The sequence below is a fragment of the Mytilus galloprovincialis genome, chromosome 9 (genome assembly GCF_965363235.1).
Source record: "Mytilus galloprovincialis chromosome 9, xbMytGall1.hap1.1, whole genome shotgun sequence".
Lineage (NCBI taxonomy): Eukaryota > Metazoa > Mollusca > Bivalvia > Mytilida > Mytilidae > Mytilus > Mytilus galloprovincialis.
In genome coordinates this window covers 54,836,378-54,854,444 of record NC_134846.1, presented here as the reverse complement: position 1 = coordinate 54,854,444, position 18,067 = coordinate 54,836,378, and the positions used below count along the sequence as shown (strand labels likewise).

At 28.7% G+C, this 18,067-nt stretch overlaps 1 protein-coding gene across 4 annotated transcripts in view; it reads left to right on the top strand.

Moving 5' to 3' along the window:
• Positions 1-18,067, top strand: part of LOC143045319 (uncharacterized) — a 37,302-nt gene that overhangs the window by 2,498 nt on the left and 16,737 nt on the right. Inside the window, exons 2-4 of one of the 4 annotated variants that reach the window (XM_076217754.1) lie at positions 9,564-9,662; positions 16,289-16,768; positions 17,243-17,435. In XM_076217754.1, coding sequence (XP_076073869.1) covers positions 9,583-9,662; positions 16,289-16,768; positions 17,243-17,435 — 753 coding nt within the window. In that variant the 5' untranslated portion in view covers positions 9,564-9,582. Of the gene's footprint in view, positions 1-9,563; positions 9,663-14,447; positions 14,492-14,914; positions 14,945-16,288; positions 16,769-17,242; positions 17,436-18,067 lie in introns of those variants that run through there. The other 3 variants (XM_076217755.1, XM_076217756.1, XM_076217757.1) reach the window with 3 other exon arrangements.

Genomic DNA, 18,067 nt, shown 5'->3' with positions numbered 1-18,067 from the left:
CGCTGGAATTATTATAGCATCACGGTGAAAAAATATAGCGTCGCGGTACCGCGACGCTAAAACGGCCTGGGGAGAACACTGGAGGAATATGATTTCTGAAGATTTTGTATGAGTGTCCCTGTTTTGACAGTTCTCCAAATGTAAAGTGATTAAGTGTATAAAGAAAAGATTTTATTTGGTAGTACAATGTATATATTTACAGTTAAGTTTGAAAAATGGGGGGAAATATTTTACCCTGAACTGTTGGGGGGAAATATTTTACCCTGAACTGTTGGGGGGAAAAGGAGACCATTTATAAACATACAAAAATTCCAAAACCGTCATCCATCCTTAAATAATTAAGTAATGACAATGTAGAAGTCAAATAAAAAATTAATGATCAGACATGAATTAGATATATAAGTAACAGAATATAGTCATTTTGTGTTGTTTTCAGAAGAAATGGGTAGACACAACTGAACTTGAACACAAAATTTTGCAATTTTTAAATAATTAAGAAAAACTTTATTTTTACATAAATCAATGTTTATGACTACAAAAACCTTGTGTCAAAATTTGAAATCCTTTCAATCACTTAAAGAATAAAAATATGTAAAATAAATTTTTAATCCAACATTTAAATAATCATCTCATCATCTTGCAATACTCATGATAATCATAATAATGGTCGGGAATCATACTAAGACAACTGTAAATATAGACCAGGCATAGGAGAGAGCCATACTCTACACAGGTTTGATATGTACAAATAAAAAGCTGGTATACAGTAAAAACTGTCCACATCAAAAGGTGGTTTACAAATGTATGTGGTGCATTTCTTTTGTTACATTGTAATACATATATTTGTCTTACATTGAAGATATCACAAAATCAGGTATTAAAGTGCAATATCACCTGCTGTTCAGAGGAAAGTTTTGGTTAAATTCACTTGAAACATGATAAACATGATAAATGTATTTTGGCAGCAAAAAGAGGTATCACACATCAATATAGATAAACTCAAAATACACTTCTGTTCAGTGTAAAAAACTTAGATTTTATTGAGGGTTGTTTATGTATTGGTTGATATGCATGTATCCAACACTGAACAGTCAAGATTATGTGTATTATTAGGCAGTGCTGTCATATATCAGTGCTGCAAGGTCAGGCCTTCTGTCAAGCATCCTTAATTTATTGTTGAAATGAATGCAACTTCGTTAATTCTACAACTATATATCTACAGCTAAATGTACATGTATCACATCATTTTGCATGCATGAAATTAGTTTTGTTTCTATTAAGCTATTAAGCTTGAATGTCAGGGCTCGCTTGATATTCTCAATGAAAAGTTAGAATTAGAAACAAAATATTACATTATTTTTTATTAGCTATTTGTCTTAACACTATGTTCATGATGTTTTTGGGTTAAAAAAATGTTTAATTATCATAAGGTTATGATTTTCAATTGCATATATACATATAGAATAAGCATACTGTTACATTCTCTGGAAATATAAAGTTTATTTGTACCACTACAAGCCTTAGAAACATGTAGAAAGGGAGGCTTTATATGAAATCAATTCACAGGCTTGTATAATTTAAATTTTTTTTTAAAGCATATATCAAATTTGCAATGTTTTTATAATTTTAAATTTCATTATTTATTAAAGTAGGGCATTTTCCATTTAGTTGTTGATTAATGTTTGCTTGATCTTGAGTAACAAGTATTTCATGAATATTGAAGAACGATAGTTAAATTGAATAAACCACATAATTTAAAGTGAAACTTTAGGAGCTGCATTTGGTAAATTGAATTTTTGAAACATTTTCTTTTGTACTTAGATATTTAATCAATTCAGAAACTTACACTTGAGTTTGATTAATGTGATAATAATTGTTTCTGAAAATATGAGAACGATATTTTATATGAAACTCAATATGACATACATCAAATAATAGAAAAGTAACTTTCAAAGGCGTTGGTTCATGTTCTTTGATGAAAAAATACACATTTATTTGTTTGATTCTTTTTGTATGACACTTTATAAAATATCAGTTATAATAGCAGATATCATATCACACATTTAATATATATTAATGTTGTGAAACTATGGCAAAAAAATGTTAAGCGGAAATATAAGTGATAGTCAATAAAATGTCAGAACTTTTAAATCGTAGACGATTTAGATAGTTTGTTATGTACATTCAGTATACAGTAAAACATGTTAAAACATTAAAATTTCGTGGGGTAAAAGTTGTTTAGTTTTGTTTTCTCTAATTCATTCAAGTTTTTGTCATTGCTTTTTTTTTTACTTTTTCTTCTTTTGTTGAAAAAGTAAAAAAAAAAAAAGGTAATTACTGTTCTTAGTGAAGAAGATTTTAATTTGGTTAGATATTATCTTCATGTATCATGCACCAATAAGTAAAATAGAATACTCCATGGCAATTTGTACTTTAACAGAATTAAGCTTTTATTTGTTTGGTAAAAAGTAATTTTAGAACTATATATAACATGTATAACTTCTAAAAAGTTTTAAAATGCGATTAAAAAACCTCTGTTCCTCAGATATAAATGGTAAGGACTGTTGGTTGTTGGAAAATTTCCAAGTGAAATTAAATTATAAACAATATTGCTTTTATAAATGATTACCTGATAATTCACAGGTAACATTCTGTATCCATATTGGATTTAAAACCAACTTTAAAAGCATTTAAATTAAAATTACTACAAAATTTGCTTACCTTGAAATTTATAGGATATATGTAGTATAAGTAAGGTCAGCAAATTAATTACTGTTTGAAATTAGTGGACTCATTCTAGACAATTGCATTAAATTTGATAAAATAGTTTTGTTGACATTTACTTATTGGTAAATTGTTTTTATGGAAGATCTTAAATATTTTGGAGTGCAGGAAATTTGTTATTTGTTTATATTTTCCCCATTCCAAGCACAGCTATTGATAAATTTGGGAGTTATTGAGAGTTATTGAAAGTGCTAGCTGCAGACAAAAGAAAAATCTTTTTCAAAATACAATTACTACTGTAGAATGACTGTAATTGATTGTAAGAAAGCCATCATGTTGAAATGGTGAAATTGACTGCATGAATGAACATAACACGGCCATCTATTATTTTCAATATATTGATGCTTTATTACGTTTGTTGTTAGTTGTGTCTTCTTGTTGATGTTTCACGTCAAAAGTATGAATGGGCTTAATGGAATAGTAGAACATTGGCTTGGTTTAAAACAGGAAATCGACCAATCTTACTTCGTTCGTGTCAAGTTCTTTTCAATATCCTTATGATCTGAAAGAAGTATAAACTGAAATTCATGTGTCAGCATTTATGACTTTGTTTTCATTCCATACTTAGTGACAGCTTATAACAAATGAATTTTTTATCCCATTACCTCGGATACAGTTGCACCTAAAACTGATGAAGCTTGTAGAAATACGATTTTAATTGACATATCTGATGTATAGTGGTTCTAGGATATTTTTTAGACAATTATTGGATTAATATTTGATGGAAATATACTTTACTTTGATGTAGGCATGAACTCTCACAGGAAACTGCATAAATCGAATTAACAAATTATTTGTTAGTAGTGCATATTGAAAAATTTGTGCTAAGTAATTTCAAACACAACAGCAGTTAAATTTCAAGGATTAATATATATGATCACATATCATAAGATGAAATTTTATATCATTGCATAATTCTCTATTGGTTTGAGAAAAAATTCAAGTTGCTCATGATTACTTTCCTTTATTTTTTGTGGGAAAATATTGAAATAAAAAATGAAAGGAGCACTTCTAGTTGGGGAGTCATGTGGAGATTATGATTTTATGTTTCGTTGACAGTAGTCAGTATAGCCAATGAATTAATTACTACGATTAAATATTCATGCAGGTTTTTTTTACCCTCAGGAATATTCCTTGAATTGAAGGATGAAAAATTTATATGAGAAATTAATGACCGTTTTACGAGAACTATAGTTACAACAAAACAAAACTTAATAATCACCTGATGAATGCATATATTGTTTAACGATTCTGATCATGATCAAACGAAAAATGCAGTCAGTGATTATTTATAAATAAAAACATGTGAAATGATTGATTTGATACTCATGCAATCCTTTTAGGAATGTTTATTTAGAATCAAATGAATGTTATTATCATCTATTTACATTGTCTTGCATCAATGGAGTCTAACTTGTTTTTGTGCTCTAATTATTGCTAATTAATATGGAAAGGAGCTCATTTTGGAAAAAGCTGTATCAAGGACCTGCAAACAATAAACAAAGGCGAAGTAGTATTCCAACATCACATTCAGTGCCAACAGCTTTAAATGTCACTGAAAAAATAGGAAGAAGGTAAATGCTTTTGGTGTTGTTTATAATTTTGTTTCTAAATTTATGAAAAAATGAGACAGGTTTTTAATGTAATGAATTTTACATTGTTCACTTTTTGTGTGCTCCAGTCATTTTCTTTTTAAAAGATTTACATTTTGTATGTTTCATGTTTCATGTATAAACACCTTGTAAGTTGATCTGTGTTAATCACTCAGAGAATTACATGTACATATGTGTAGCACTTATTATTTTGTTGGTGTTATTTTCTTTTCATTTGAATTTAAAAGCACACATCTACCACTTTTACACATTTCTAAAACCACTGTTTTTTGTTGTTTTATTTTATAAAAATGTATGAAACTGAAAGTTTAAAAAAAATTGTTATATTCGCATTTCTAGTTGATAATCATAAAACAAACTCAATAAAAGTCTATACTTCAACCATAATATTCTGATATAATTAGTTTGAACCTGTTTTCTATTGGAATTATATAGTTCATAATATGGTCATCTTGTCAACTTTGACATGTTAATCCTAGATTTTCTATAAAATAAGAATTAAATTGTCAATAAAATTCTGTGAAATCGATCATATTGAATATTTTCTAGATACTTGATAATCAGATAATACTGTGTCAATCTTCTCTTGTTAGTGAGTTTAGTGGGATTATAACTCATATATTGACACAATTTTTATAAGTGTTATATAATGTAGTTCAATTTTGAAAATTGTATTGAATTTCATGTGCAAAATATGCATATAAGATCTATTACACAAAATATAACATGTAAGATCTATTACACTTAATTTCATGCCAAACTGTGTCACAATTTTTAATTTAAAAAAAATAGCTTTGTTGTTTCTGAAAATATTGCTTTGGTGACTATTATTATAAGAACATTTCGTGATGGTCATCTACGCCAAAGCAATATAAACTTAGTATGTAAAACATTTGTACATGTACATGTTTTTCAAAGTTTTTGGAAATTGACCTAAAAGATTTGTCCAGATAACCAACTTCACATTTTGTTTTCCATGTTAAGGTATTTATAACTTATTTTATTTATTTGTGGATTTTTGCAATACCATGGTCACAGATTAGAATTGTAGAGTTTTTCCATTGTTCAAAAGCATAAGAGCTTCACATTGAGAAATTTATGATTTTTAATTGAATATAAGAAAGAAAAAGTATGTAAAAAATTATTAATAAACTACATTGTGCTTGTACAAAACAATTCCATGGCTATGATGGTGATTTTTTTTTCTCACAAAACATGTCTACCTATAAATGCAAAAAAAAAATATTAAAAATCCAGCATTTTACCGTATCTTAAACATGGGGTGAACTCAGGTGCTTTGAACTAGTTGTTGCCATTACAATTCTTTTGAAAGGGATCAAAACCAAATGTGTTATTGTCTAAAATGGTCCCTTGATCATGAACAATTGATGTATTTTAAAATTACATGTATATGTGAAAATGATTTAATCACTTCTGTAGGATTAAAACTGAAATTCTGTAAATTGAATAATATTAATGTCAACCATTTTACATAGTTTGTACCTTTAAGTAATATTAAACTCTGTGATAAATTGTTTGTTGACCCTTGTCCAGCATATCTTGGTATCCATGATCTGGACAATAATAGACAAGATACATTAAGATATTTCATGAAGTTTTAAAATATCGCCACAGAATTGTTACTTAAACTGGACTTGAAAATTGTTTGATTAATAATAACATTTTGAAAACAACATGTTAACACGTATAGATAATCCGATCTGTAAACTTTTAATGTTGTTGTGGGACTTTTAGTCTAATCTTCTTGAGATTTAAATTTCAAAGTCAAACTTGTGAATAAATCATTCTGGCCATGCTAGACATTGACAGGGCTTTTATTACTTATTTTAAGTTGTGGAAAATAGCCTGTGAATGGTAAAATTTTGTTTTATTTGAAGAAAAAAAGTTGTTTTTTATATTGCAGAACCTTTAAAAGAGTATGACTGAAATACTGTTTATTTTGGTTCCAAATATTGTTTATTAAACATGCCTGTATATGGCATATATATTTATGAAACTGAAAGGCCTAGAAACTGAAATAGCAATAAAATGGCTTACTATATCTCTTTTGTCAACCAAATACTTAAAGGTTTTTAAACTGAGTTAGTTTTATAGTCATATAGATTGGTGTATAGCTGACATGCATCTTAAATATAGCTGCTTCTCATAAAAAGAAAATTTCAGTTTAACTTTTGGTCAAATATGTCATAAGGACATGTTCAAAGCATGGTGTATATTCATGTGAGCCTGTATTGAGGATCCCTAATTTTTTTATTCTTTAATTTTATAAATAACTTTTCTCTTCATTGCTTTACTTATTTAATTCAATATTCTGGATTCTTTATTTTTTTACCTTTATTCTTCAATTTTTGTCAATTATCTTCTATACGGTAAACCCCATCCAGGCCCTCATTCATATCCTATTAACTGTAACATCTTCTTATCCTGATTATGATTGAAATATATTGCTCATTTTTTTTTAAATTTATTTTTTCCCAAAATTTCAAATACTTCCAATTGTATCAAATTAAAAATCAGGTGACAAAAAAAAATATAATTGGGAAAAGACAATTTCTGTGAAGGACGCTTTGTTTGTTTTTGACTGATCTCATTAACATAAGTATTCTCATGTTTTTTTTCTCTATTCATTTCAAAATTCCTTGACCCATATTAAATATTAGTTAAATATTCTGTTAAAATGATTCTAAACAGTTTTTCTATTTGATCAGATCATAAGTTTACATGGTAGAGATCAATTTGAATAACGTTCAATAATATACAGATTAAATATACATGAGTGTAATACAATAAAAGATGCTTTAAATTTGAAAATATGGATTTTTTCTATAACCTCAAATTATTTTGTCTATAAACATGAATTAAGTAAAAATGAATTTTAGACAAATGTTTTGATTATTTTAATATCTATGGGGAGTTTTAGTACTATAATGTAATTTTTGTATATTGAGGTCGGTGCATTACGTTTGCGCGCATTACCATTACATTTGCGCGCAAAAATCATTACGTTTGCGCGCAAAATTTGATTACAATTGCGCGCATTTTTTTGACAGGTAAACTCAGGTAAAATACAGGTAACAATACTTATTTATTTATAATTTGCTAAATCATTTACAAGTATAAGTACTAATTCCGTTAGTCTTATTCCCAAGCGCACCAACGATGACGTGGAAGTGGGATTTTGAGCAATATAAGTCCGTTTTATTATGCATAAGGACTAAATCCTAGAAATATATATAGATAAAAATGTTAAAATGTTAAAAACTCCATGTTTGTGCCTTGGTATATTTTTACAACCTAACTTAAATTATTTACTTATTTTCAAAACGATCACTATTCGTTGAAACACTTTTCAGTCTGAAATATTCGTAATGAAGTTACATGTATGCCTTATGCTTTACTATGGAATGATCACTTTCGACTTGGGCTTAAATCTTCCTAAAACATGATCAAGTATTGTCTCACTTATGATTAGAACTCAATATGAACAATATAGAATTTGAATTAAGAAATATTTTCAAAATTTATAATTGATAGTCATATTTCTTATGAAAATGAAAAAAAATATATATAGTCAATTATAATCTAATTCAATTTTTATTTATCTTTTTATCTGAGTTTACCTGTAAAATGAATGCGCGCAAATGTAATCAAAAGCTGCGCGCAAACGTAAAACATTTTAATCCCCAAATGCGCGCAAACGTAGTGCGCCCATTGAGGTTTGATGTAGATCAACTTATCAAACCTATCTCCACTTGAAGTTAGATAAGAGGTTGCATGACTATGGATACAAATGAGTTGAATTATTGACTTGCAAGCCAATAAAACATTTGCGATAATTTTTAGCTTTTACAGAAACTAAGACCAAATTGAAAGTTTTCTGTGATTTTGTTATTTCTTTATTCCCCTTTAATGATAAATGTTTGAAACAAAAGTGGGGTCAAATTAGCTTCTAAGGAAAAAAATAGCTAGTAATAACTGATAACTAAGGGACATAAGCCACAAGTCTGGTTAAATGACTGTCTGCAGTGTTTTTGGAGATCATCTAGATGGATTATTAGATTGCTTATTGTCTTTAATATGCACAAAACAGTTCAGAAAATGGAAAAAAAACATTATTTACTATAAAAATCATGTATTTCTATATATCATGGTTTGTTTTGCAAAAAAAACCTATGAAGCTCAGTTAGAAAGTTATTTATTTTTAAACTGAATAATCCATCAAACTTTTTTTTTACATTAAACCCAAATTGATTTATAAATCATAACATTTATAAATATCAAAACTATGCAATTTCATAAATAATAAATGAAATAATCAATAGCTAGTTAATGAAAGAATTATTGACAATATGAATATTCAAAACTTGCATAAAACAATTAGATGGTAAGTCTATTCACTTATAAACAACCATGAGTTTATGTATTAGCCTTTATATCTATATTATTTTATAGAACTGTCTGTACATAGTAAAGACTTATGCTCCTAGTCTGTTTTAAAACAGACTTTACAGAGAGACTTACATTCATATCAGAACCTAAGTATTCTACATCATTAGCCCCTAATTAGTAAAATAGTCCTGAGCTACATGTAGTTGCTTGACATGTAATTTAACATGAAATCTGTATGGATTTTCTCAATATTATCTTGTATGATTTGTTAGAATTAGCAGTAAAGTCATCATTAAATGAAGTACAAAGTACATGTACTAATTTATATATACATGTACCGTAGGACATACTTTTTTCCATCCTATATGTGCACATGCTTTTGTGGAATTGATGAAACAAAAGTGCCCTATTGAACAACAGCATTTCGAATTTTGATCTGGTACCTCTGGTACTATTCTCATTTTTATGCAAACCAGATTTATAAAATAATCATGATAATTTTGAAATAGTTTTTGAAGTTTATGTATGTTCATGCATGCAGTCATACATGTATACAGAACAACATCATTAGAATTTCACTCAGGTACCTTATTCTTATTTTTATGCAAATTACCTGTTAGCTTATAAGATGATTTTGGAAACGATTAATGTACGTAGCATTAAGTTTATGAATTTGGATGGTTTCACATACAGATACGAGTGACATAGAATTTTTTTTAATTTTATTTGATTTTTCTAGTTAATTTATCAATGTAGGTAGTAAGGGTTAAGAACAATGACTACGCATAAGTCCAGACCATACACACGGACAGAATGGTATGACCAGTCTAATGAGTATACTTCTCCAACTCCAAGGTAAGGGTAGAGGCATGGCTAGTGTGTGCTAGATCTTGCAGTTCTGAGCATGTTGCAGTGAAGTGAAGCACCCACATATATCTGAATGCATTAACTACAAGATGAAACTTAAGGTCATTTTCTTACCATAAGGTTTCAGCTTGTATGTTCATTAATATTGTCACAATCATAAATTATCTTTGAATTTTTTGAAATACTAAGAATTTTCTACCACAGGACTAGATTACCTTAGCTATATTTAACAAAACTTTCAGATTTTTGGAACCTCGATCGATCAATATTTTTCAACTTCGTACTATATTTGTCCTTTTATCTTTTTTGATTCAAGCGTCACTGATGAATCGTTAGTAGTTGAAACACATGTCTGGCATGTAAATTTCAGGTGTCTATGATGAGTTTATCTTAATTAGGAAAGCAGTTCTGAGGAATGATTTGTACTGCTGTGCATGCACAGTAAGAAATTCATGTCTGTCTAAGTTAAATGAAAAACTATGTGCCTAATTTGGTACAGATCTAGAGATTAATTGTAATAGTATTCCAGAAATAAGTTTAATATCTTCCTTTAAAGTATCATTTAGGCTTCTATGGCTAGGCTTCTTAGTACTAATTTAAAGTCAAAAATAGATAAGAGAAAATATTTTCATGATAAATTAAAGAAAAAAATATGACACTGGGGGTTGGTTTTCCATATGACACATGTAATATGGACAAAGAAATTTCTCTATCTAATTCACAAAGAAGCACACCCAAATAAAACACAGAATGCAGTTGCTATGTTGCACTTGAATGTTACCTTGTGTTGCTCTTAATACAATACCTAAAGAAACAAATACATTGTAACTGCAGTAAAAAAAAGAGAAGATAAATATGTGTATTATGACATGTTTTATTTTATCTAATACTGTAGAAGGGGGAGGTCATATGACTTTGATTTATTTCTTATGTGCCATTTGTGGTCTCTGCTTTATAAACAATGAAACATGTTTAGACTGAACCAAGCATAAACTGGATAGGCTCTTGAACTACATGTTTTGTGTAGATCTATGACAGAAATTGTCAAATTAATTTATTAATCTTTTCTAGAATGTTTCAGAGCTTGACATATTGTATATATGCATTTGTCAAAATAAACTTTGTTTTGGTTCTTTTGTTGGGTTGTATGTGTTGTGTTATCTCCATGTAACAGAAAGTACCGTGAATTTATTTTTTACTTATTTAATCTGTCTTTTCCAAATAAGTCTCCTGTCCCTATAGGGTTCAGTTCAGACAGATACTCACCAGTTAATTTTGACCATCAATATATAAGCTTAACACTAATAAGTGCCAGACTTACATATTAGAAAAGCAAATATAGATTTTAATGTTTTGTTTCTATTTGTTGATTTAGGTAAAAGGTAGATTTTAGCAATTTTGTAAGCATTTGTTATATTATCTTTTAACTGATTTTGATGAAAAATTTAGACTTGTACATGTAGTAAGTAAACAAATTTGCAGACGCTATTGAAAATTAAATAATAGCTTTCCGATATGGAATAAGATAATCAATTTCTGGCCAGTCGTAGTTAGATTTTTCTTGAAAAATATTGATATATTTAGTTGTTGATTGTATTAGACATCAGAAGTTTTTGAGTTAAATTATTGATAAAATTAAGGGTTGTCACAATACGTGATTGTTTACTAGAACTTATTCTTTACTGTTGTAAACGAATATTTATTTTCTATGCATTATCTGCAGCATGTACTTAAATGGCACCAAAGGGAATTAGTTTGAATAGATAAAATTAAACAAAAAGATATAATCACAATGATTATTGTTAAATTTTTCAATTGATATTTCATGTTGATCAATGCTCTGAACTAAGAACAGGTTATTGCAGCTAATTAAGAGAACAACATTTTTTTGCTGTAGTTTACTAGTTGATAAATAACATTCAGGTTTGTTTCATGGATTCCAATATAATGAGTATCCGTATGGAGCTCACGCAGGTTATAAATTTTCAATAAATTTATACGGATTGCAAGATTTCTTGATAAGTGTTAAAAAAATCCTAACTGTCTGTTGTTTTTTGTGAAGTAAATATTGAAAATGAAGGATTTATCTTATGGAAGCATGTTTTTATTTTAAAACACAGAAATTATTCAGTTTAACTGATCATACTGTAATAATATAATCATTTTTAGAGATAAATTTGAACTTTTTAAAAATATAAAAAGACTGAATATGATCATATAATTTTACATTTTATCAATAAGAAATAGAAAAAAAGATTTGATAAAAAAAAATATATGCAAATTATATGTATGTCAGACAGCATTTATGTTTTACATTTAAGGCCACACCAATTTAATTTCTTGTTCTACGGATTTTTGGACTCCAAAATTTGGGGCGAGCGAGCGATTTGAAAATTTTAATAAAAAAATATTTAATTCGCAAATTTTTGAGGCGAGCGATTATAATTTTTTTTTGTAAACATAAAATAGTAGGTTTTGACAATATTAAAACTTGATTTATCAATGTTTATCACTTGTACTTTGACATTTCTTTAATTTCTGAAGTATTTTTTCCCTGTTCACCAAGAAATAATTAAATCTGGTCTATGTACAAATGATGTATGTGTGACTGACAATGAGACAATTCTCCATCCAAGTCATAATCAGTTTGGGGACAAACCCTTTATGTTATAAATATCCCTTTTACATGTTTTATGAGGGATCAATATAAGTTATAATATATTTGTTTGTACAAAAGGGCTCATATTTTCTCAAAGAACTATATATCTATCTAGTATTTAATGGTCAAAACATGTCCAAGAATTTTGTAATATTTCTGGACTTTAACCATGTTAAATTAACACATTTACTTTAACAGTTTAATATTATTCAAAATAAGTGGACCCCTCTTTTTAATAGAAAAAAGTTGTTTAAAATATAATGTAACTCTCCTCTTTTTGAGTACAAAATTCTAAGTTTTCAAAGGTTTTGTATAGAAGAACTATAGTACAAATCCTTGGTATTTCTATTTTCTTGTCTACATCAGTAAAATGACCCCTTGTCTGAGGGAGGGTTGTTCTCAACCTGATAATAATAAACACAGGTCAAAGTACGGCCTTTTACACAGGGCTTTGATACACCCCAAACAGCAAGCTATAAAGGACCCCAAAATTATAAACGTACACAATTCGAACAGGAAAACAAACGATCTAATTTATATATCCAAACGGGAAAATACCAATGAACAACATCAACAAACTATAACTGCTGAATCAATCAGGACAGGTGCATAAACATGCAGGGGCTATGAATAGTTTTGTTTCGCCAGCATACAATATAATTGCAGTTGAAGGCAAATCCTTCAGAAGTTCTCTGTACTTAATTCTAACAACGAACATTTTTTGATTGGGAATATAAGTAAGGGGGAAAGAAACCAATTTTTTGTTCTTTACAGGTATTTCAATTTATTTCGGAGCACTCTCTCTTTGAAAAAAATATTCTCACAGATATTTACACAGTGTGGTGGGGTGCTTTTATGTTTAAAATCGTTATATACCGGTTAGACTGTGATTTTAAATTAAATGTTGATATCTTTTTATATTTACAAAAAAAACGGTGCGGGAAATGGACATGATATCATTTCCTGATGCGGGAAGCGGGAATATAAAAAAAAATAAAAAATTCTGTTTTGAAAAAAATAGGTACAGGCGGGTCCGTCGAACAAGGAATCAAATTGATGTGGCCTAAATTCATTTTATAAAACAGGATGACAAATTTAAAAGGTTTTTTATATTTACTTATGTATTAGATATATATCATTAACTTAAGATCTTTGTATGTTCAACATTAAATAATTGATGGTGTAAATATTGAAAATTGTCAGGTTTTAGACATTTAAATTTCTATTTTATAGGTTTATGATCTTGCGCTGTTAAAAATATTACATTTATCTAAGATACAAGGTAACATTTGGTAGGAATTAGGTAATTTTACCTGATAAGACTTTAAATATATCTATCAGTTTGTAAAAACACTGCTATGGCATGCATGATATCTTGCCCTAAAAATTCTAGGTCCTACTTTTAGAATTGCATTATATTTTCTAGTCAGGTATACCCTAGGTTTTAAAATCCGCTAATTATTTTTCAAATACAAATGTACCACAAAAATAAAATTCATGTAAACAACTTGTATAATTTTCATTGATGCATATGCAATGTTCAAACCAATAAATTGTAGTCCCAACCAGTCCCCCAAATTTTTAATAGTTGGACGCATCTTTTTAAAAAATAATATATATATATATATATATATATATGCTTATCTCACAATCATAAAAAATTACATTACATCGAGAAAATTTATACATATCATATAAGCTCCCTTGGGGATGAATTCTAGTTGATGAGATTATTTGAAATGTAATAACATTTTAATTTTCTCAGACCTTATGCAAATATAACTTTTTCAAATGGAAAATCAATAAGAATAGCTATATTTTTCCAGTGTTTATAGCCAATGAAATCAATGAAGCAGGTTTAGTACTGTTGGTTAAGAGAGTGGAAATTATCGACTTTGAACTTATCCTGTTTAGCGAGAAATGACTTTGTTTAGTTGTTTCCAATAACATATAAATGATTTCTTCTAATGATTATAGGAATTGCACAGTAATTGTTGCTTCATCAAATATTAATGTGTCAATTTCTTAATCTTTTGATGTATTGGTACAAAAAGGTTGACATCATGATGGACGTGGATCAATTTTAATGATTTGGAACATTTTCTTTAATTTGTTTATTAATTAACAGGATGGAGAAAGAAGCTAAATCATCACCCAGGTATATTTATTAGTCTCCAGAGGTTCATTTTTATTTTGCTTTTTAGAATTTTGTTTGATGATATAGATAAAGTTAATGGCGTTAATAAATTTTTCATTTGGAAAAATAAAGCGTTATATTCCTTATCCTGTTATAGTTGTGGTCGCGCTTGAAAAGATATTTTCAGATCACAAGTACACTTAATGGAAAGTCATATGAATAAGTGATATGGAAAAAAAATGTGAATTTAGTTGGCCTATCCTCAGATCCTGAAATGTGAAACAAATGTGGCTATTCGTTAGTTCAAACGGATATATATACTTTTACTTCATGGCATTGAATTATACGCTATTCCTTAATATTGTATAAAAAGGTTGGCAGCATGGACATGGATCAATTTTAATGATTTTGAACATTTTCTTTAATTTGTTTATTAATTGACAGGATGGAGAATGAAGCTCAATCATCACCCAGGTATATTTATTAGTCTCCAGAGGTTCATTTTTATTTTGCTTTTTATAATTTTGTTTGATGATATAGATAAAGTTAATGGCGTTCATGAATCTTTTATTTTGAAAATGGAGCGTTATATTCCTTTTCCTCTTATAGATGTGGTCTGAAATCTGTCTCACACTTGAAAAGATATTTCTCAGATCACTCTGAAGTGGAGAGTGAAATGAATAAGTACATGTAATACGAAAAATGTGGGAATTTGATTGGCCTATCCCACAATGTGAAACGAAATTGGCTCTTGGTCAGCCTAGGTCAATGATGGCCTTCAAAGGTCATAAGTATCGACGTTTCCACCATGCATAAGAGATAAGTTATTTCTTCACGAACATAAATAGAAACATATTTGTCATTGTTGCTTCCTGTATAAAGCTTTAAAAAAAAAACTTAAAAATCATTTAATGTTAATATCAGATACCAATGACAGACATCATACTGAATGGATGCCAAAGAAATATTTCATTAATCTTTTATACAACAATTAGACTAGTTACCACTAATTTAAATTTCGATTTGATAATAAACATGATAATTGCCTCTTATATCCATAAATATACATAATTTGTCCATCAGTTGTTTGATATTCCTTTATTTGTTTTGTTTTAACCATCTTTATTTTAAGTGTTTTATAGTTGGCATGCATTATTTAGAAATTATAATTTGTAATTGTTTGACAGTTTGATTTAGAAGTGTTTATAGGCGTTCTATTAAGAATACAGAAAACATTCGAAATGCTGTTTGACCTATTATGACTATCCCTGCAAGAGCCAATATCATTGGGTTATCTCCACCATGTACACGTACACAATAAATTGTTATTAGAAATCAAAGAAACATATATTTTAATCATAGGAACAAAATGAAAGTACAATTAACTTTTAAAGAACTAAAAATACTCATATAATGCATTATGTGACTGAAGAATCTATGACAGACTTGCAATATTTTCCATTGTTAATTTTCCATTTTCAGTTTTTTCATATTCTCATATTCAACATGTTATTCATGTTCTGGTATCAGCCATGTCTATGTAATTATTTATTACCACATGAACTGCAAGGACAGTTTACCTAAAATTGAATATAATTGTGCCTATATGTATGTATTTTTCCCCTTCTGAATAAATCAATAAGCTGCAAAAACAGTATATCTAAATTGTCTTTTTCTAAGTTTGGACGAGGACTGAATAAACTGCAAAGACAGACAATCAGTTTTTTTTTTGTTTTTTTTTTTTTTAAATTGTACTGAAAATGTACCTTGTTTTTCATTTCATTATTCTATTGTTATTTAAAAAAAATTTCTTTGTAGGCCACCAGTACAGTTCCAAAGCAAGTATCCATCTTTACCTGACATATCACCTAGACACATGGATGGACAACTGGTTCCTGTTTTTAAAAGAAAAGCTAGTCCAATAATAAGAAATAATTCAGACATGGAACCAGAAGAAAGAATTAGACAGTTAGAAATGCGAGTTGCAGTGTCTGAAAAATCAAATCGTGCTTTGTTAGAAGAGGTGCTAAGACTTCAAGGTGACCTTAAAGGGACGACCCGACATAATGACGATATGCTTCGTGAAGAACAAAGTGCAAGAAGAAATATTGAAAATGCTATCACAGTCAGTAATGAACTTATTCAGCATCTAGGTTCTAGAATAAAAGAAGCTGAACACAAACTTGACGATGAGCGGTTGGCATTAAGTTCACTTGTTAATCATACGAAAGGTGTGGAACAGGCAGTTAAAAGTAGTCAACAAGAACTGGTCACCAAAAAAGATGTTCAGTCCTCAAGGTAACCTGTTATTTATAACTCCTTAAAAATTTACTTTGGAGTAACATTTCTGAATGCATATTGATATATTTTGCATAATGAATATATTTCACTAAAGAAACATAGTCAAATATTGGTTTCACTTAAAAAAAAAATTGTATCATTGAGCTCATGATAAAAATTGCCCCCGTAGTCTTCATTTCAGAACTAAATGCTATATTCAGTTATGAAAACAATGCTCCCTATGAAATATAATTGTTTACATTTAAGGAAGGAATAATGTTTGGTGATAATTGCAGAATTATTTAGAAATCTGTTGTTCTAATGAAAGTCAGATTTCAAAAAGTAAAAAAAAATTAAAAAAAAAAAAAAACTTCGAAATATGATTATAAGCAAAGACAAGAGAGGCTAAAATGGCATACCCAAACATATCATTGCAATAATATCCTGCGTTATTTTTATACCATTTTGTATACCATGAATGCATATTTTCAGATTACAGGATGTGCGGACAGATTTAGATGAAGTTTTGCAATCAAAAGCACAATTAGAACGGGTAACATTACAAATGGCAGACGACATCAGAAATTTAAAAATGAGAGTGGAGCAGCATACTAACACTTTTGCTACAGTGTCAACAGACCTCAAAAATAAGTCAAAGAAACTAGAAGACGACAATAGATTGCAGGTAATTAAATCTTACTGATTTTGTAAGTCATGAATATAACTAAGCTACTTTTCATGATTTACTGAACATAGCTTTATTTTGTACAAGATTTATCTAGAGTGAACTATTCTTGAAACAGAGTTATCTCCTATCATCAGTTGTTTATGTTAGTTCTAATTGTAAAATTTCTGAAAACATGGACATCAATTGTAGAAAACTTAAGAAAACATGGACAACAATTGTAGAACATCTTTTATCACTTACTAAAGATTGAAATCTGTTTATTTACATCAAATAAGTCAAGACTATTTTTTTTAAAAGACAAATATGAAGTCACATAACATTATATATCAACACCAGCCCACCTAATAACATTAACAACACCCAACCATGGCAGATATGCATTTCACCAATTCCCACCAGTACTGCTTTAGGCCAAAATAATTTGAAAGTCCATAACCTATTAATTTGTTAGGCGTTTCTTATGAAAATACAGGACTGTGGTATGATTGCCAATTTGTCAACTGTATATGCATCAGAAAGCAAAGGATGAAATCACTGACTAGAGTTCATTGTCAGCTTTCAACAATGAGCAACAGCCATACCAGATAGTGGCCTTTTTACATAGAATTAAGAGTTTTACTATCAAGTCG